This window comes from Myiozetetes cayanensis, unplaced genomic scaffold, assembly GCF_022539395.1.
Source record: "Myiozetetes cayanensis isolate MyiCay16 unplaced genomic scaffold, myiCay2020 scf27, whole genome shotgun sequence".
In the NCBI taxonomy this organism is placed as follows: domain Eukaryota; kingdom Metazoa; phylum Chordata; class Aves; order Passeriformes; family Tyrannidae; genus Myiozetetes; species Myiozetetes cayanensis.
Genome location: NW_026087488.1, coordinates 2,757,587 through 2,773,553, shown reverse-complemented (window position 1 = coordinate 2,773,553; position 15,967 = coordinate 2,757,587). Strand labels below are relative to the sequence as shown.

The 15,967-nt window shown below is 48.7% G+C and overlaps 1 protein-coding gene across 3 annotated transcripts in view; it reads left to right on the top strand.

Moving 5' to 3' along the window:
* VMP1 (vacuole membrane protein 1) overlaps positions 1–15,967 on the top strand; it is a 54,398-nt gene that overhangs the window by 11,204 nt on the left and 27,227 nt on the right. For all 3 annotated transcript variants that reach the window (XM_050321559.1, XM_050321558.1, XM_050321557.1), the window contains 4 exons: positions 912–1,002; positions 1,640–1,750; positions 11,049–11,216; positions 15,474–15,605. In XM_050321559.1, the coding sequence (XP_050177516.1) occupies positions 912–1,002; positions 1,640–1,750; positions 11,049–11,216; positions 15,474–15,605 (502 nt within the window). The remainder of the gene's footprint in view (positions 1–911; positions 1,003–1,639; positions 1,751–11,048; positions 11,217–15,473; positions 15,606–15,967) is intronic.

Below are 15,967 nucleotides of genomic sequence, written 5' to 3'. Positions count from 1 at the left end.
CTCCTGTGTTCCACTGCATAAATTGTGACTTAAATGGCAATCTCTTGAAAATCCAATTGTCATGCTAATGCAAGCGGCACTAACTTTAATTTTAAAATAATTCGAGTGCTTTTTTTTTTCAGTTTGCTTAATATAAAACATTTGTGACTGTTTTCCTCTGTTGTCTCATGTTTCTGTCTTTCTCTGTCTGATTAGATAAGTTATGTTCATAGTCTGCTATTAGAGTCTGAGAATGTTAAGTGATGCCAGCTCTTGCCTTTTTTTATATATCATTAGTGACAACATAATAGCAAATAATCAGTGTGTTTGCTAATCTGCTGTGTGTGGCCACATAAACATCAAGCAGAGAAAAAAAAAACCCAGTAAAACCAAACAGGCTCAAAAGTGATTTGGTAGCAAATGGCACTGGAAAACATTTTCTCCCTTTACTGCAGTAACTTCCTAATTAACTCAATGTATTTATTAAACTTGGAGCTGCTCAGAGATATTAATTTCAACTATCAGGGAACCAAACTAATGCCAAGGTGTGTCCCTGTGGGAATGGCACTTGGGAATCCCCCCTTGCCCAGGGTCGGTGCTGAGCCTGCTTTGCCACAGCTCAGGCCCGTGGCTGACCCTTGGCTGCCCAGGCTGAGCTGTCCTCACACTGTGTTTGTTTCCAGACAGTTCCTTTGTTTCTCTTTCTGTAAGAGCACCAAACTCTGCGGGGCTGAGCTTTGATCTCGCTCCGCAGCCAAGCAGAGGTTCCCCCCCAAAGAGTGAAGGCTCCCCAGGTATTTTCCTGGGACCTTTCTGCTTTCATGATGGCAAACTTGCCATTGGCATTGCCCCTGCTGGCAGAGCCAGTGTGCAGGGGCAGCTCTGAGTGCGTGGTCGGTGTGACAAACCCTAACTGTCCCTTTGTCTTTAAGATTGTGGCACCGGCGGAGCATCCTGGTGTGTGTTCTCCTGGCACTGGCCACGCTCACAGCCACCTATTACATCGAGGGAGCTCATCAGCAGGTAGGAGACTTCACAGCTGCTTTCCTGGGTGACTGATGCTCCCTGTCCCTGAATGGGAGCTGGATGGGATTTCATGGAATTAGAATGTGTCCTTCCTCTGCCGTGCCGTGACTCCTCCGCTGTGTGCGGATGAGCTGTGGCTCGGAGAGGATGAGCTGCGTCCTTTGGTCTGTTCTGCTGGATCTGTGGGTGTTGCACCTCTCATCTGCTCTGAGCAAGCACACCTCAGGTGCTGAGCAGTCCCTCACATCTGCTGTGAAGGAGTGGTGTGAGCTCCCGAGGGGTGACGTTAACCTGAGTCACGGGGGAACTTGGCAGTTCCCAAGAAATTGTTCCTTCCATTCCTCTGGAAGGGTCTCCTGACCAGTTAAATTGACATATATAGAGGTATAAAACAGCTTCATGGTTCAGATCTGCTTCTGTGACACCTCTCATACCCCCACTGTTTTCAAGTGCTTGTTTAAAAACTTGTGGTGAAGGCAAAGACTGAGGCTTTTGCGTCACTGGGAGTGTAAGACATTGCCATTGGTACCACTATCATGCAGATAAATGTTTGTGTTAGTTTGTAGGTTTAATTTTCTCCCTTGGAGATATCCTAATTGGCTTTTTTTTTCCTCTTCTGTGACTCCTTTTTCAGTATGTGAGGTATATGGAGAAGAAGTTCTTCTGGTGTGCCTACTGGGTAGGACTGGGCATTCTGTCCTCTGTTGGCCTTGGAACAGGTCTCCACACCTTTCTGCTCTATTTGGTAAGGATATTCCCTCACTGTGTTCTTTCTGAATTGAATATTTTAATTATTATATATTTTTTAAGAATAAATAAATATTCTCTAAGTCCTAAACGTGAAGTACTTCTAAAGGAAAATAAGCTCTGGTGAATGCTGTTCATGTTCTATACTGTGTCACCTGGTTTTGTCGTTTTTAAGCTCTGTTTTTATTCGTCTGGAGATATTAACCTGCTGTTTAATCCTCACTTTGAAACACTGAGTCAAAATCTGCCAGCTCTGTCCTCTCAATTCCCTGATTGAAATGAAGTGTTTTCTAGCGTGTGCAGCTCAAATGTTTCCATTTAACATTTTTCAGCATATTTAAATGAACATTTTTCTAACTGAAACAGGCAGCTGGTTTCAACTTCAACCTGTGTTAATTTTGCTTTGAAAATAATGGGAAGGAAAATGTTTTTCTACTGAAGATAAAGTAACTTCTGAAAATTTGTGTGATGTTGTTTATCTCGGCTCAGCTAAGAAAGTCAGGGAAATGCTTGGGTGTGTTTTGCTTTTGGCCATTGGATTAGTTCCTGGTTTATGAAACCACTGTCCTGGATTTAAGAAAAGGATTCATGGCCACAAAATAATTGAAACCAGTTTATGCAGCAAATGTCATCTTGTATTTGGAACAATTACAGATGTTTACTTTCAGAGCTGCTTTAATCATTAACAATAACACAGCAAACACTACAAGAAACAAGAAACTCCTGCTTTTCCCCACAGCAGGGCAGTGCCTGGAATATGGGGTGGCATCTGCAGGAGCCTCAATCTTGGTGTAGCTTCTGTCCTACAGACTGTGGGGGCAGAGAGCACAGGGCAAGGACCTTTCTTTGCCTCTGTGTTTGAAAATCCAGGTGTTTAAATAATTCTAAATTACTTCGACGTGGGAAAATTAAATTTCCTGATGCATCACTTCCATTGTCCTGTGGGGGGTGTGAGCCTCGTGGATGTGTTCAGGCCATGACCTGAGCTGACACTGAAGTAATTTATACAGAAATACATAGAAAATGTAACTTCTCTACTGTCTTATCAGTCGAGTTCGTGGTGGGGGTTTAGGAGGTGAACAGCCTTCCAAAGATTACCAGGAAAGAAACTGATTTAACACTATTAGGGAAGGCATTTATTTGGAATCCAAGAGGGAAATGCTTCACTTAAATTTGTGACGAGGGGGGAAAACAGCACAGATTGCACCGAAGAATTAGGAGGTGGTTATAGAATAAAACGTGCTAAGAAGGCACCATCAGACCAACACCACCCGGTGTGTGACACTGCAGGAGAAATAGGTGAATTAACGCTCTGGAGGCCCGGGCAGCACCGCAGGGTTTCCAAGGAGCTTGTTGCCACTAGATGGCAGCGGGACTGTGAGAACAGGACTGGGAGAACGGGAGAGCCCGGCCCCGACAAACCGCGCCGGGTCCCTGAGTGTCCCTGTCGCTGCAGCTCCATCAGCCATCTGTCCCTGGGATGGGTTATCTGCTCCTCCTGGGAGCTGCGGGAGAGGGAGCACGCAGCACGGACACGAGGGGAAAAGCACTTCAGGTTGATATTCTGGGTTTAACCCTTCTAGGAACAAAGCAATCAGGAGCTTTCAAAGGGAGGAATTCCTAGCTATTTTGCTTTGTTATTTGTGCAGCAGTTCCCTCTAAAAGGAGAGAGGTGGCAGGTGAAGTGTGGAACTCACTACGTTAACTTTAGCATTACTGTCTGTGTCTTTTTCATGTCCCATATAATTTAATTGCATTTCTCCATTATGCTAAAACTCCTCTTGACTCAAAGAAGAAGTTACAAAACAGAGCAAGCCCACCCCTGCTCTAGTGCCTGGATTGGCTGGCAGTAGAGAACAGAGCCAGCTAAGTGCTTTCAAATTGCCGTTAATTAATTGCTCATTTTAAAGCTGGATGTACAGGGAGATTGTTGGGAATGCAATTACACGCTGGGAGAACAATGCCCGTGGGCCCACCCATGTGCTGCTGAGCTCCTGGGGAGTCTTGCAGCCTTGTCTGTGCCACGGAGGGCACATCCAAGAGCTGATGGCATGTGGGCACCTGTTCAGGCTCCTGCAGCCATCCCACAGGTGCATCTGGATTAAACACACCCCTCCAGTTGCTGGCTCTGGGATCCCCATCTCAAACTCGTGGCTGTCCCAGCCCAGGGCAGGTCACAGGGGTGGTTATGCAAGAGCTGCAGTGTATGAATGACTCTCATGTTTGCTTTCCCTGGCCTGCTTAGCTGTTTTTCCAGTGTTGAAAACCTTCATTTGTCTGGATTCTTCAGAGCATCTCTCACCAGCTGCTCCCTGGAGCCACGTGTGCTCCAGTGCCAGGAGAGATCCCGGGCTGAGCCGAGGAAAGCTTGCTTAATGTACAATTTACAGTTTGAAGCAGCCTCGGTGTGGGAGGGGGAGTTACTGCCCCAGGTTCACTTTGGTTCACATCTGATTTGCATTTTTTTTCCTGCTCACCAGGCCTTTCTCCAAACATCTCTGTAAGAGGGAGGGCTCAGTGGTGTGTGTTTGACAACAGGCTTTTTCCTGCTGCTCCCGGCATTCAGGAACTTTCTGTACTGTACAAAGAGCCTCAACACTGCCTGCACTGCTGGTTCCTGGTTTGTTGCTGCTCCCTTAGCTGTAGCCAGCACTAAATGTAGGATTTGACATGTCTTTCTGGGCAAGCCATCCTCGTGCTGCACTTGGCACCGAGCTGGGGGCTGGCACGGAGCAGATCAGGGAAGCAGGCCGCTCTTCCAAGAATCCTTCTCACTCTTGACACTTTCAAAACAAGTCTGCTGGCTTCTTTTCCTCAAGCCCATTAAAGGTTTTTCGCAGTTCTTTAAAAAAAAACCAGCCCTTAAAAATAGCGATCGTGATGTGGTTCTTGTAGGAAATAAAACTATTATGATTAATGACTCTAAATACTGTTTTTAGCAGCGCAGGGACGGCTCTTTCCTCAGTCCTGAGAGCTTTTCTCCTCTCTTGGTGGCGTATTAAAGTATGAGCAGCATGAATCACCTCGTCACCAACAGAGGATGACTGAGAGGAGCTTGTCAGGAGTTCTGGTGTTTGTACATCCTGGAGGGGGAGATGCCGGGATGAGGTGGATGATGGGATGAGGTGGATGCCGGGATGAGGTGGATGCCGGGATGAGGTGGATGATGGGATGAGGTGGATGCCGGGATGAGGTGGATGCCGGGATGAGGTGGATGATGGGATGAGGTGGATGCCGGGATGAGGTGGATGCCGGGATGAGGTGGATGATGGGATGAGGTGGATGATGGGATGAGGTGGATGATGGGATGAGGTGGATGATGGGATGAGGTGGATGATGGGATGAGGTGGATGATGGGATGAGGTGGATGATGGGATGAGGTGGATGATGGGGTGCTCTGCAGCAGGGACAGCAGGTGGAGTGCTGGGCTGGGCTGGGCTGGTGGGCCATGGCCATCCCTTCTCAGTGCTCTGCCCGTGCTTTGCTTTCATTCAGCTCTGGGAAAGGGATTGTGAAAGATGTGGCTGAGGCAAAACGAGCTCAGAGCGCGTGGTTGTCGCTCGATAACGTCCCCTCTGTGCGGATGTTCCAGTCCGGGATGGGACGAATGGAAGCGAATTCCTCACCGCTCAGGAGCGCAGAGCGAGCTCTGGCTCTTTGGTTGTTTGTGTTTTTGGTTCCTAAACGTGGTTTGGTTCCTCTGCTGCTGCTCCAGAGCCAGGTGGGGCAACGCTGCAGGGGTTTGTGCCGTGGGTGAGCAAACAGGAACCGGCAGGGACGGCGTCGATGGTTTGTGTGCCGATGGTTTGTGTGCCGAGGCCACCCCAGCTCTCCACGGCTGGAATTTGGCACTGAAAGCCACTGTTTCTTCCTGGGCTGTTGTGCAGCAGGGTGGGAGAGAGAGCACAGCAAAGATTTCAGAGCAGAAATGTGCCCCGAAGGAGAAGTGAGTCAGAAAGGCACTGACAGAGCCGGGTTTAGCTGGGCCTGAGGCCCCCGTGTCTCACTTTCCTTCTGAATTGGCTCCGGGTTTGGCCTCGAGGGGTCACATTCTGGCCTCTCAAAAGTGTCTGTTTGCAGCTGAAAGGAGTCGTGTTTTGGCCCTGCCCAAACTGGTTTAGGTTAGAATTTGAAGATTTAAACTCCAGACACTTGTGCAATAATGAGTCTATTATCCTGGGGGGAAAAAAAAATGTTTTTGGTGTAAATAATTATAGAAAACCCAAACCCACACAAATAAACTGTTTCCTGCCAGGACTACTTAAAAAGTTTTTCAAATCAAACTTAATTCCTTTTAGTTCTCTGGTTCCAGGAGCTCAACTCGTAAGGGGACTCCTGATAAAATTACTTAAGTCCCTCTAAAAAGAAAAGCTCACAAAACAGGGTTTGCTCCACTTTTAGGAAGTGGACAGGATAATTTGGAAATCCACAGAAATTCCTCTCATTTTTTTCCCCTCTATTTTCCCGTGACTTTAACACAGGAGTATTTTTGCAGAGATTATCAGCTTCAGGAGAGGTTTTGCTCTTTCCAGGTGGACCATTCCAAAACTGCTGTAAGCCCAGAAAAACCAGGAGTATCCGTGTGTGAAGGGACAAGTGAGACACAAAAGCTGAGCTGCCTCAGCCAGGTGGGAGGTGCAGCGCTGCTCCCCTTCCCAGCCCTGGATTCTTTGTGTGAAGTGAGGTGTTCATTCCCTCTCCAATTCACATGGCAACCTAAAACAAAGGGAATAAGTGGGTTTGTGTGCTGTCTGTGCTCAGGTTACTGCCACTGAACTGCCCAGGCAGCAGAGAGGAAAATACAGAGAGGGTGCAGGAGACAGAAATGAAGTCAAACTGAGTTGAAGCGAGCCTGTTTGTGTGGGGGTTGTTTGTGACTCTCGGTCTGTCCGTTGTTTCCTTTGTGCCTTTCCTTCCTCCAGCTGTCCTGAGCTTTCTACAGTGAGCTGAAATATCCTGGAATACTTGAATCAAGATGTGGTTTTTTTTTTTTTTTTTTAAAAATCACTTTTGCTGGCTATCTGGACAGGAACTCCTGCTCACAGCTCACCTGGGCTTGCAGCACTGCTGTTGATAATGCACTGCTGTTGATAATGCACTGCTGTTGATAATGCACTGCTGAGCTGGAGGGCTCTGGTGAATTAACCTGGACACTCACTGCTGCTGGATTAGCTGTGTAACCTGGGTGTTTTCTTAAACCTGCTGCTGGCTTGCTTGCACTTTAAAAATCTGGGCTGAAAAGTGGCCTTTTCAAGGAGCTGATGTGAGGTCTTGGTCCCCCTCAGTGCTGGATGTGTCAGACACCCAGAGGTACCTGCAGAGAGTAAAAACCAGCACTGCTGCTTTAGGTCAGGCTCTGCAAAACCAGCCCTTGTGACTGGTGCAGCTCGGTCTGGGAGCTGAGCTGAGCCCTGAACCTTGACAGGAGCTGAAGCTGAGGGTGGCTGAGGTTCTGTGGGCACAAGCCAGGCTGTTCCTGCTCTCCCAGTGCCAGGGAGAGGGGCTGTGGAGCAGCTGGAAGCAATAACCTCCCCCAGTGCCCCTCCGGGAACTGCCAGAGCTGGTGACTCAGAGCCCAACTGGGGTGACTGGGAGGTCCAGAAGCGGCTCCCAGGGCGTGGGGCAGAGTCTGGATGGCTCCTCTGGAGCTGGGACTGTGGCAGAGCACAGCTCATGGGAAGTGTCTCTGTCTGCACAGGGTGGGCTGCCCTGAACCTCTCAGACGTCCCCAAAGCGTTGATGTCACAGTAACGCTGGAGCTGTGCTGAGCCAGCTGCAGTGATCTGCACTTGCACAGGCTGAGGAGGCAGGGGGATGGTGGAGGAGTTAATAGGAGGGTGGTTGCAGCCTTTTCTTCCTCCTGAAGGTTGCTGGACTTTACCTTTGAGGTGCTGACGCCGTGTTTTCCTTATCTGCTCCCCGCTTCCTCCTGGCGGTTCCGGCTCAGATCTCTGCCAGGAGGGCACGTTGTGCTTTCTCCTCATTTGCTGCCTCGGAGTTTCTGCTTTTTTTCTTTTCTTTTTTTTTTTTTTTAATGCACAGCCTGAACTTTATCCTTTTTGTGTCGCTACTTCCTTGAGCAGGTTGGAAATAACGATAATCGTGCAAAGCCACCTCTAATTGGAGGCATTAAAGCCAATCACCACTGGCAGTGTCAGTTTGAATGGATGTTGTGATTGTTCCTCAGAAATAGTAAGCTGAGTGGAAGGGCAAGGAGAGAATACTGACTGATTATTTGTTTGCTGTCAGCACCAGAGGATAAACTTGGATTCTTGCAGTTGTGCCTTCCCCTGCTCGGGTCTCTCTGCCCCCTTAGAAAGCAGCGTGGGCACAGCCTCACAAAGCATCTGCTTTTCCTGTCCTCCCCAGAGCAGCCCCGTGGCCCTGCTGTGCAGACAGGGGCACCACGTGCCTGCTCCCCCTGGCTCTTGCTCACTCATCTTCGGAGTTTGTGGCTGAGGGGTTGGAATTTCCCCCCGCTCTGCCCTGCGGGGCAAGGCCTGGCCCCAAGGGGGAATAGAAACCACCAGCCCCGTGGTGATGAAATGAATCCAGGGCTGGGAATGGTGTGTTGGGGTGGTGACAGCAGCCCTGAGCACTGGGGGGGTGTCTGTGTCCCCTGTGTCCCCTGAGGATGCTCCAGGTATGGGATCCTTCACCCCATCTCCAGCCAGCACCACATACCAGACATCCTAGCGAATCAGGAGGCATTTTAATCTCCCAGCACAGACAGACAGACTGAATGGACATATTTACCAGCCACCTCCAGACCCAGCTTTTCCCTCTGAATCACCCAGCAGATTGCTCTGTGGGTAGCTGGGTGCTGCTGCCCCAGATAAACCCCGGGCTGTCCGTGGTGAGACCTTCTGGAGAGGTGTAATGACTTCACGGATAAGAATGGGATGAGTCGTGGCCTGGGGCAGCACTTGCAGGATGTTTCCCATGAGAAGCAAGCTTTTGTTTTTCCAATATATCTTAATCAAATAGAGCATGACATGTTCCCCCCCTGTGGAAGGGCTGAGTCTTGAACCCAGTGTGAAAAGCAGAGGAAAACAGATTTTTCGTGCATTAGGTTCAGCAAGGAGTTCAGTGTCATGTTTTTCTTGCTGGCAGACATATCACTTTTCTTTGAGAAACGCTGCTAAATTGGAGCCAGCCTAAAATGATATCTTCCTCCAAAATAAAAGGTTAAAATTAGATGTAGCTGTTCATGTGCAGGCTGAGAAGGGGCATGTGAGAACCCAACACTGGATCCGGGGTTTGTTTAGAGCTTTAATTGACTTCCCAGTCTGGGTGCACAGAATGATTAATAATGTGAAAATCTGATTGGTTTTTAATTGGATACTCAGCGACTTTTCCTGCTGGAAAAGGCTTTCTGTTGTAAGAATTACAGAGCTCAGCATGTTTTGAAGGCTCTCAGCTCCTGATTTTTTTTACATGTGGCTGGGCCGTCTCCTCCTACTTCGACAGATGAATTTCCAGGCATAATTTATAGATGAAAAGATTGTGCTTTCTAGAAATTTCATAAAAGAGCATTTAAAGTCACTTATTTCTGAGGATTAGCTGTGTCATTCTGACTTGGGTGCCTTCAATCACTGCAAGGAGACTCCTTTGAAGGCCCGTGAGTTCAAGAGTTCGACGTTACCTTCTCTCAGGGCTGTGCAGTGAGGGAGCTCCAAACTCCCCTGGACTGCTCCTGCTAAAAACCAGATTTATGTTGAGTTCATCTCCACGACCAGATCTTGTCTGGTTTGATTTGTAAATTGTACAGATATTTCTAGCACATCGCATTCCAGCCTGACCGCAGGCTCCTTCTGGTCGTCAGCAGTGGCGAGCGAATGTTTCTCACCCGAGTCAGCAGCGTGTTTCTCAATCTCTGCCCTGTTAGCCCTTGTTGGTGCCATTTGAAATTAAAGAAAAGAATCATTGGGAGAGGGGGAGGGAAAGGCAGTTGGCATTCAGGATCTTACATGCCTTGGATTTCGGGGACTCTTCCTGGTTTGGCGACGAGCTCGGTCAGTGAGATCACCCGGGCGTAGTGTTCGTTCTCTGCCCTGGTGGGGTTTGAGGGAGTTCTGGAAATGCTCTTTTGGAAGGCAGAGCTGCAGGGAGAGCCCAAAAGGGAACATCTTAGAGGGTTTCCCAAAGTGTTCAAACAAACTGTAGTGTTGCAGAGAGGCAAAACCCTGCACAGAGGAGGAAGGAGGAGAAGGTGGAGGGGGTGTTATTTGTGAAGAGGAGTAAAAAACTGTATATGGGAGTTAATCCTTCTGGCACAGGGAGGAGTACAGAGAAAACAGGAGGGTATTCTGTCAGGGGTTGTCCAGAGGTGGCACCTGGAGCGGGTTGGAAGTTGGTTCCCTGTTCCACTGGGAGTTAAATCGCTGCTCCTCCAGCAGAGTGGCACCTCCTCAGGAACCACCCGGCCACCCTCCCACCGCTCTGCAGCCAGCCATTGTTTGGAGGTGCTTGCTAACCAGGGCTTTGGGGAAGTCTCCTGCTCCTCTCTGAGCTGGAACAAAAGCAGATGTTGGGCTGTCTCTCCCAGCCGTGGGACGGTGTCCGGGTGACCCCCGGCACGGAGGGCAGGACGTGGATTGTTCTGCTTCCCTTCGGCTCGGGGTCCAGCACCCCACTCCTCATCGCTCCAGATGGGCTGCTGGGGCTTTGCTGCTCATTCCAGTCGAAAGTGTGGCTTCTGTGGCTTCCATAACTCCAACTTTTTTCCATTATAGGGTTGTTTACGTTGCACTGGAAGCATTACGGCCCGTTGGCCGAGGCTTCAGGTGGCTCCTTGGCCGTTTACAGCTGTTGGGGGAAATGCCTTTTTTTTTTTTTTCCATTGGCTGCTGCTTGTGTAACTTTTCCCCTCTGCAGACATTTGTTGAGACTGGGAGAGCTCTCCACAGGAGGGCTTTGGGGGTCATTGAGCCATTTCCAGGATGATGGGAGAAGCTGCTCAGGGCAAGAAGCTCACGCAGCAGCTCCAAGTTGGGCATTTTGTCCCGCTCTTCTGAGATTTTGGGATCTGCTTTACCCTCCCTGGGTGCACTTTGGAAAGAAATGCTGGTAATGGCACCACCAAAACCTTGTAAAGGGTGGGGAACTTGCTCTACCAGTGCTGAAATTTGTCTTTTACAGATCTAAAACTGGAACTCGGGGTCCCCTCCCAGCTGGCTGGAGCCACGCTGTGTCGTGGGGTGTCTCCCAAATTTGGAACATGTGAGGGGGTTAATCTTAACCTTTATCCCAAATAACACACAGTGCCATTGACTCACCTGTTTTTTTTTTCCCAGGGTCCACACATAGCATCAGTCACTCTGGCTGCTTATGAGTGTAACTCAGTGAACTTCCCCGAGCCTCCTTACCCCGATCAAATCATCTGCCCCGACGAGGGAAGCGCCCAAGGATCCATCTCCCTGTGGGCCATCATCTCCAAAGTCAGGCTGGAGGCCTGCATGTGGGTAAGGCTGGGGGGAGGAAAACTTCCCCCTAATTCCATTTATGCACTTAATTCTGGGTGCAGAAATGCACAAAACATCCTAAATCAGCCAAGTGACAGCAGCTTGCAGGGCAGGTGTGCCTGGTGAACCTTCCAGCCCTTTAAAATGTCCTTCCAGGAGAAGCAGTAGGATGTTGCTGGGATGGCTTTTACCTGCTGAATGCCAGCAGAAAACTCATGTGCTTGACCCCTGGTGATGCACAGGTGAGTCTCTGACAGGGGATCAGCCCCCCAAATGTTGTGGCAGCTCTCCCTGCCTGCACTTGAGCAAGAAATAACTCCAGTTATCTCAGTGCAGTGAAGCTGCAGTTGCTCACAGGAAGGACTCAGGCCCTGAAATCGCAGCTGAAATGGTTTTCCTGGCTTGCAGCAGTAGATTGGATTGAAAAAAGAAGTGTTATGTTGCACATTTTTACCTGTTTCACTTCCTTTCTCTGCCTGTTTCCACATGGCAAGCTTTGCTCTGAAAACAGGAAAGGCAGCTTGGAGTGAATCAGGGCCTTGGGAAACGCTGTCACTGGAGCTTCCTTTTCCAGTTTTCTCTTTTATTTTTCTCTGCAGTTTCTTGCAGGGGTTTAATTTTTGGAGGATTTTGGTCAGATAAGATGGTTTTTTCATTACACAGAGGTTATTTTGAATTGCAGTTTACACAGATGCATCTGCTGGGAACTACGTGCCAAATTAACTTTATTTTGCTACTGACTTCCTGCTCCAGCTGATGATTTAATTCCTAAATTCTTGGTTGTCCAATACAAATGCAGAGAGAGGAGGAAATTCTAAAAATACACAGTATCTGCTGTCTGCCCTTGTATTCTTTAATACATAAGACAACTGGTCATGACAACTTTTTAACTTCTCAGCAGCTGTGTTAGTCACAGAAATTCCAGCTGGGTTGTTTGAATTTGCAGATTAAAGTAACGTGTAGCAACACAAAACAGTCAAAACAGTAACAGAGAAAAGGGGACTCAAAGCCCTCTCAAGAAGCAAAATACACCTTAAAACTTCACTTCTGACAAGAGCACAGAATTGCCTTGATAAGAAACCAAACACACAAATACTTATGAACCTCTAAATAGAAGATTTCTTTTTATTTCCCCCACTCACCCCCCCATGCTGCAGTTTGTTTAATGGAGGCCAGAGTCATAAAAATGGCATCTGCAGTTACGTTTCTAGGGTTGCAAAATAAAAATGCAGCGCAGGGTAAACATCTCTTGCTTAATCCCCAGCATGCACAGGGGGAGCTGATGGGGCTGCAGGCACTGGGATCTCCCCCAGGGAGAACTCAGCTGGATCAGATGAGGGAAAGACAAGGCTGGAATATTTGTATCCCACTTTTTCCACTCTTTCCCCTCCTCCTCCTCCTTCTCTTTTTGCCTCCTTGCCCTGGAATTCCCTGCGAGTTCCCTTCTCCCTGAACTCTGTTCTCCGCTGGCTTTTCCCCCTGGGAGCATCCTCTGTCTACCCCTGGTGTCTAGAGCCATGTTATGCTTTCTTGGAATGTTTCATGAGTACATAAACACTGCTCACTAATTTCCTGTGAGCCAAATCAAGTTGGCAACTGCTGCTGCTTCTCCCAGCGTGTTTCTTTTGTCCTCATTCCAGTTCGCTTCGTGTGGAAGCCGCTGGAGGAACTGATTTTTTTTTTTTTTTTGGGTTCTGTCACTCTGAAATGAAATGTCCACTTAGGCAGGAAAAATCGTGGGGATTCCACAGAGTGAAAAGGCTGATTTTTTTGGGGAGTAAATAGAAAAAATAAATTGAATTTAAGTAATGTTTTGCTTTTGAACCGAATTCTGGATTATTTGATTGAATTCCTAATCTGGGTGGCAATGAGCGACCTCAGAAAATCCGTTTTTTTTTCTTTTCAATGAGATGTGAAGCTGGGAGAAAACACTGGCCAAATGCACAAGCAGAGGGGTGATTGGGTGTGTAGAGCTCAGCCTGTTTCCTGTGGACTTGCAGAGTGAGGTTTTGTTGAAAGGCCCCGGGGTGGACTCTGGCCAATCTTTGTGTTTGGAGGGGGACAGGAGGGTGGCAGCAGTGAAATGCTGAAAGCAGGTCGGTCCCACTGGGGACACTGCAGAGCTCTGACTAAAATAAAACCAAACAATCCAAACTGGAGCTGCCCAGAGCGAGGCTCCTGCGAGGCTGAAATGGGAGGATTCATCCACGCCGGGGGGTTCGATTCGGAGCTCGAAACCGTCGGTGGCTGCTGCCAACTCAGAGCAGGCTCAGGGTGTGCCAGGGATTAAAATCCTTGCTGGTCCCCTGCACGTCAGGGATGGCCCTTTGTGCTGACAGTGGGTGTTGGAGGGGATCAGATAGCTCTGCAGCCGAGGAATTACGAGGTGAGATGAGAACGATGCTTTTTGCAATCGCTCTGAGTTGGCTCCACCAGCCCTGGCTGCAGGAGGGCTCTCAGGAACAGCCTCAGAGGTGAATGCCATTTTTCACAGCCTCCCCTCCCCCAGGGACAAGGAACTCAATAGTGCCCTGTATTTTGAATGTGCTGCAGCATTTTTGGTGTTCTGTTTTGGGGTTTTTTTAACGAGAAGTAAGGGGGAAGAATAAAAGTGTTTAATGGCTGGGGATTAGCCGAGCAGGCCTGTGTCCTGAGCACCATCCAGGCTGATTAAAAGGCTCTTTCTAGTGGAGTCATTTCCCAGTTTCCTTTTCTGAACGTATTTGTGTGAAAGAATTTTGATTAGCACTTGCCTTTCCAGGTTTGTTGTTAGTCCAAGGAATCTCCCCTGTAAAACTGGCATTTCCCAGTCAAAGGGTGAAAACAGCCAACGTTACCAAAAGCAGTTAAATAACTTTGGATCCCTTCATTGCTGCTTTTTTTTCTTTTTAGGCACTGAAGGAACCTGTCTCCAGCAGACATGCAATCATATGATTTTTTGCTGCACTTCTGAAATGTTTTGTAATAATGAGCATGTGACTTTGCCAATTTAAAGCAAGTTCATGTCCAGTACACACATGCAAAACCTCTTCCTCAGTTCACACAACGAAGCCAAAGCAAATTGGCAGAGCCTGGAGGAGCAATGTGACTTTTTTTTGGTCTTGCATCACCCTGAGAACATAACCTCAAGTTAATTTTCCTGAAGTGTTGTTGCTACTGTTTTCAGCCTTATCTTCCCCCCCGGTGCCAGAAATAGGCAGATTGATGAAGTTCAGCTTGTTGTGCTCGTTTAAATCGTTCTGCTGTGGAAAATGAGGGCATAAACACGCGAGGCCACGCGCCCCGTGAGCCCAAACCCAGGGTTTAACAGCTCGGGCAGCTCTCTTTGAAACCACAACCTGTTGATTTGGAGTCAGCGCAGCAGCAGCTGGAATTCTTGCTTGCAGCTGCACACAGGGCAGGAACAAAGGAAGCTGAAAAGCTTCACAAGGAGTAGAAAAAAAAAAAAGCATTTGTTACTGGAGAGAAAAGTGTTTGTTATTGGAGAGAGAATCCATCTGCGAGGAGCTGAGCCTTGGCACATCCCCAGCCAGGCAGTGCCCAGCTATTGGCTCTTACCTGCCCTAAATTTAAACCATCCCCAGTTAATTCCAAGTTCCTGTTTCCTTAGCCCCTGTTTATCCATATGTTCAGCCTTGCTTTTTTCCCCCTCTTGGTTAAGCTAAAGTTGCCTTTTAAGCCACAAGATTGAAATGAGTCACTTGACGTCCTGAGAAAACAAATCTAATTTTCCTGTGGTGAAAAGCAGCCATCCTTTCATCTGGGCTTCTCTTGGCTGCACTTACTGCAGCTGAAGGAGAGGGAAAACCCGAGATCAAGCTCTGCTTAACCTCTTTCCCTTGCTCACAGCTGTAGTAAAACCCGAGCCTGTTTTCTAACAAACACTCGCCCCAAGTCCCATGACTGGACGAGTAAACTCCGTGACAGCAGCGGGGAGGAGCTCCCAGATTATTTGGGAGGCCGCTCGGGCTCGAGGGCTGTCACATGCCGCAGAATGTGTCTGGGATCATGTGGTGGGGCGAGACTGCAGGGCCCTGCTGAGTCAGGGATGTGGGATCTGCCCTGAGAGGAGCTGAGCAAGGAAAAGGGGCTTTCAGAGGAGCGGTTTTTTGTTTGAAATCGTGAAAAGTTTTCTGGGGGATGAGAGCAAACCTCTCCAAAACAGCTGCTCCTAACGGTTGGGACGATTTGAAGTGTTCACAGGGCTGTGCATGTCACGTGTTTTCTGTTTGAAAATGAGAATCCCTCTTTTCCCAGGGTGCTGGCACAGCCATTGGAGAGCTGCCCCCCTACTTCATGGCCAGGGCAGCCCGGCTCTCCGGTGCCGAACCCGATGATGAAGAGTACCAGGAATTCGAGGAGATGCTGGAACATGCAGAGACTGCACAAGTAAGAACAGTGCAAAACAACAATTAATAAAGCACGGGGCAGCTCGATGGAGTAAATAACCCCTTCCAATTAAACGAGAATGGGCCGAAAATCACTGGGTGGGAGGTCACGAGGGACTTCCCAGGGGTGGGAAAAGATCCTGCCCTGGGCAGAGAGACCTGTGGTGATGGCAGGACAAGGATGGGGCTTGTTGGAGCAGAAGCAACAGTGCAGCCAAATACTTGCTGCAATCACTGAGACTTCCAGGAACAGCAGAGAAAAGGTGGGGACACAGCAGGCTGAGAACTGGGGGCACAGGAGCTGCTCGGCCACTGCTTGGGCTGCATTTAGGGCCTCCTGGGCCAGGAGATGGTTTTCAGTCC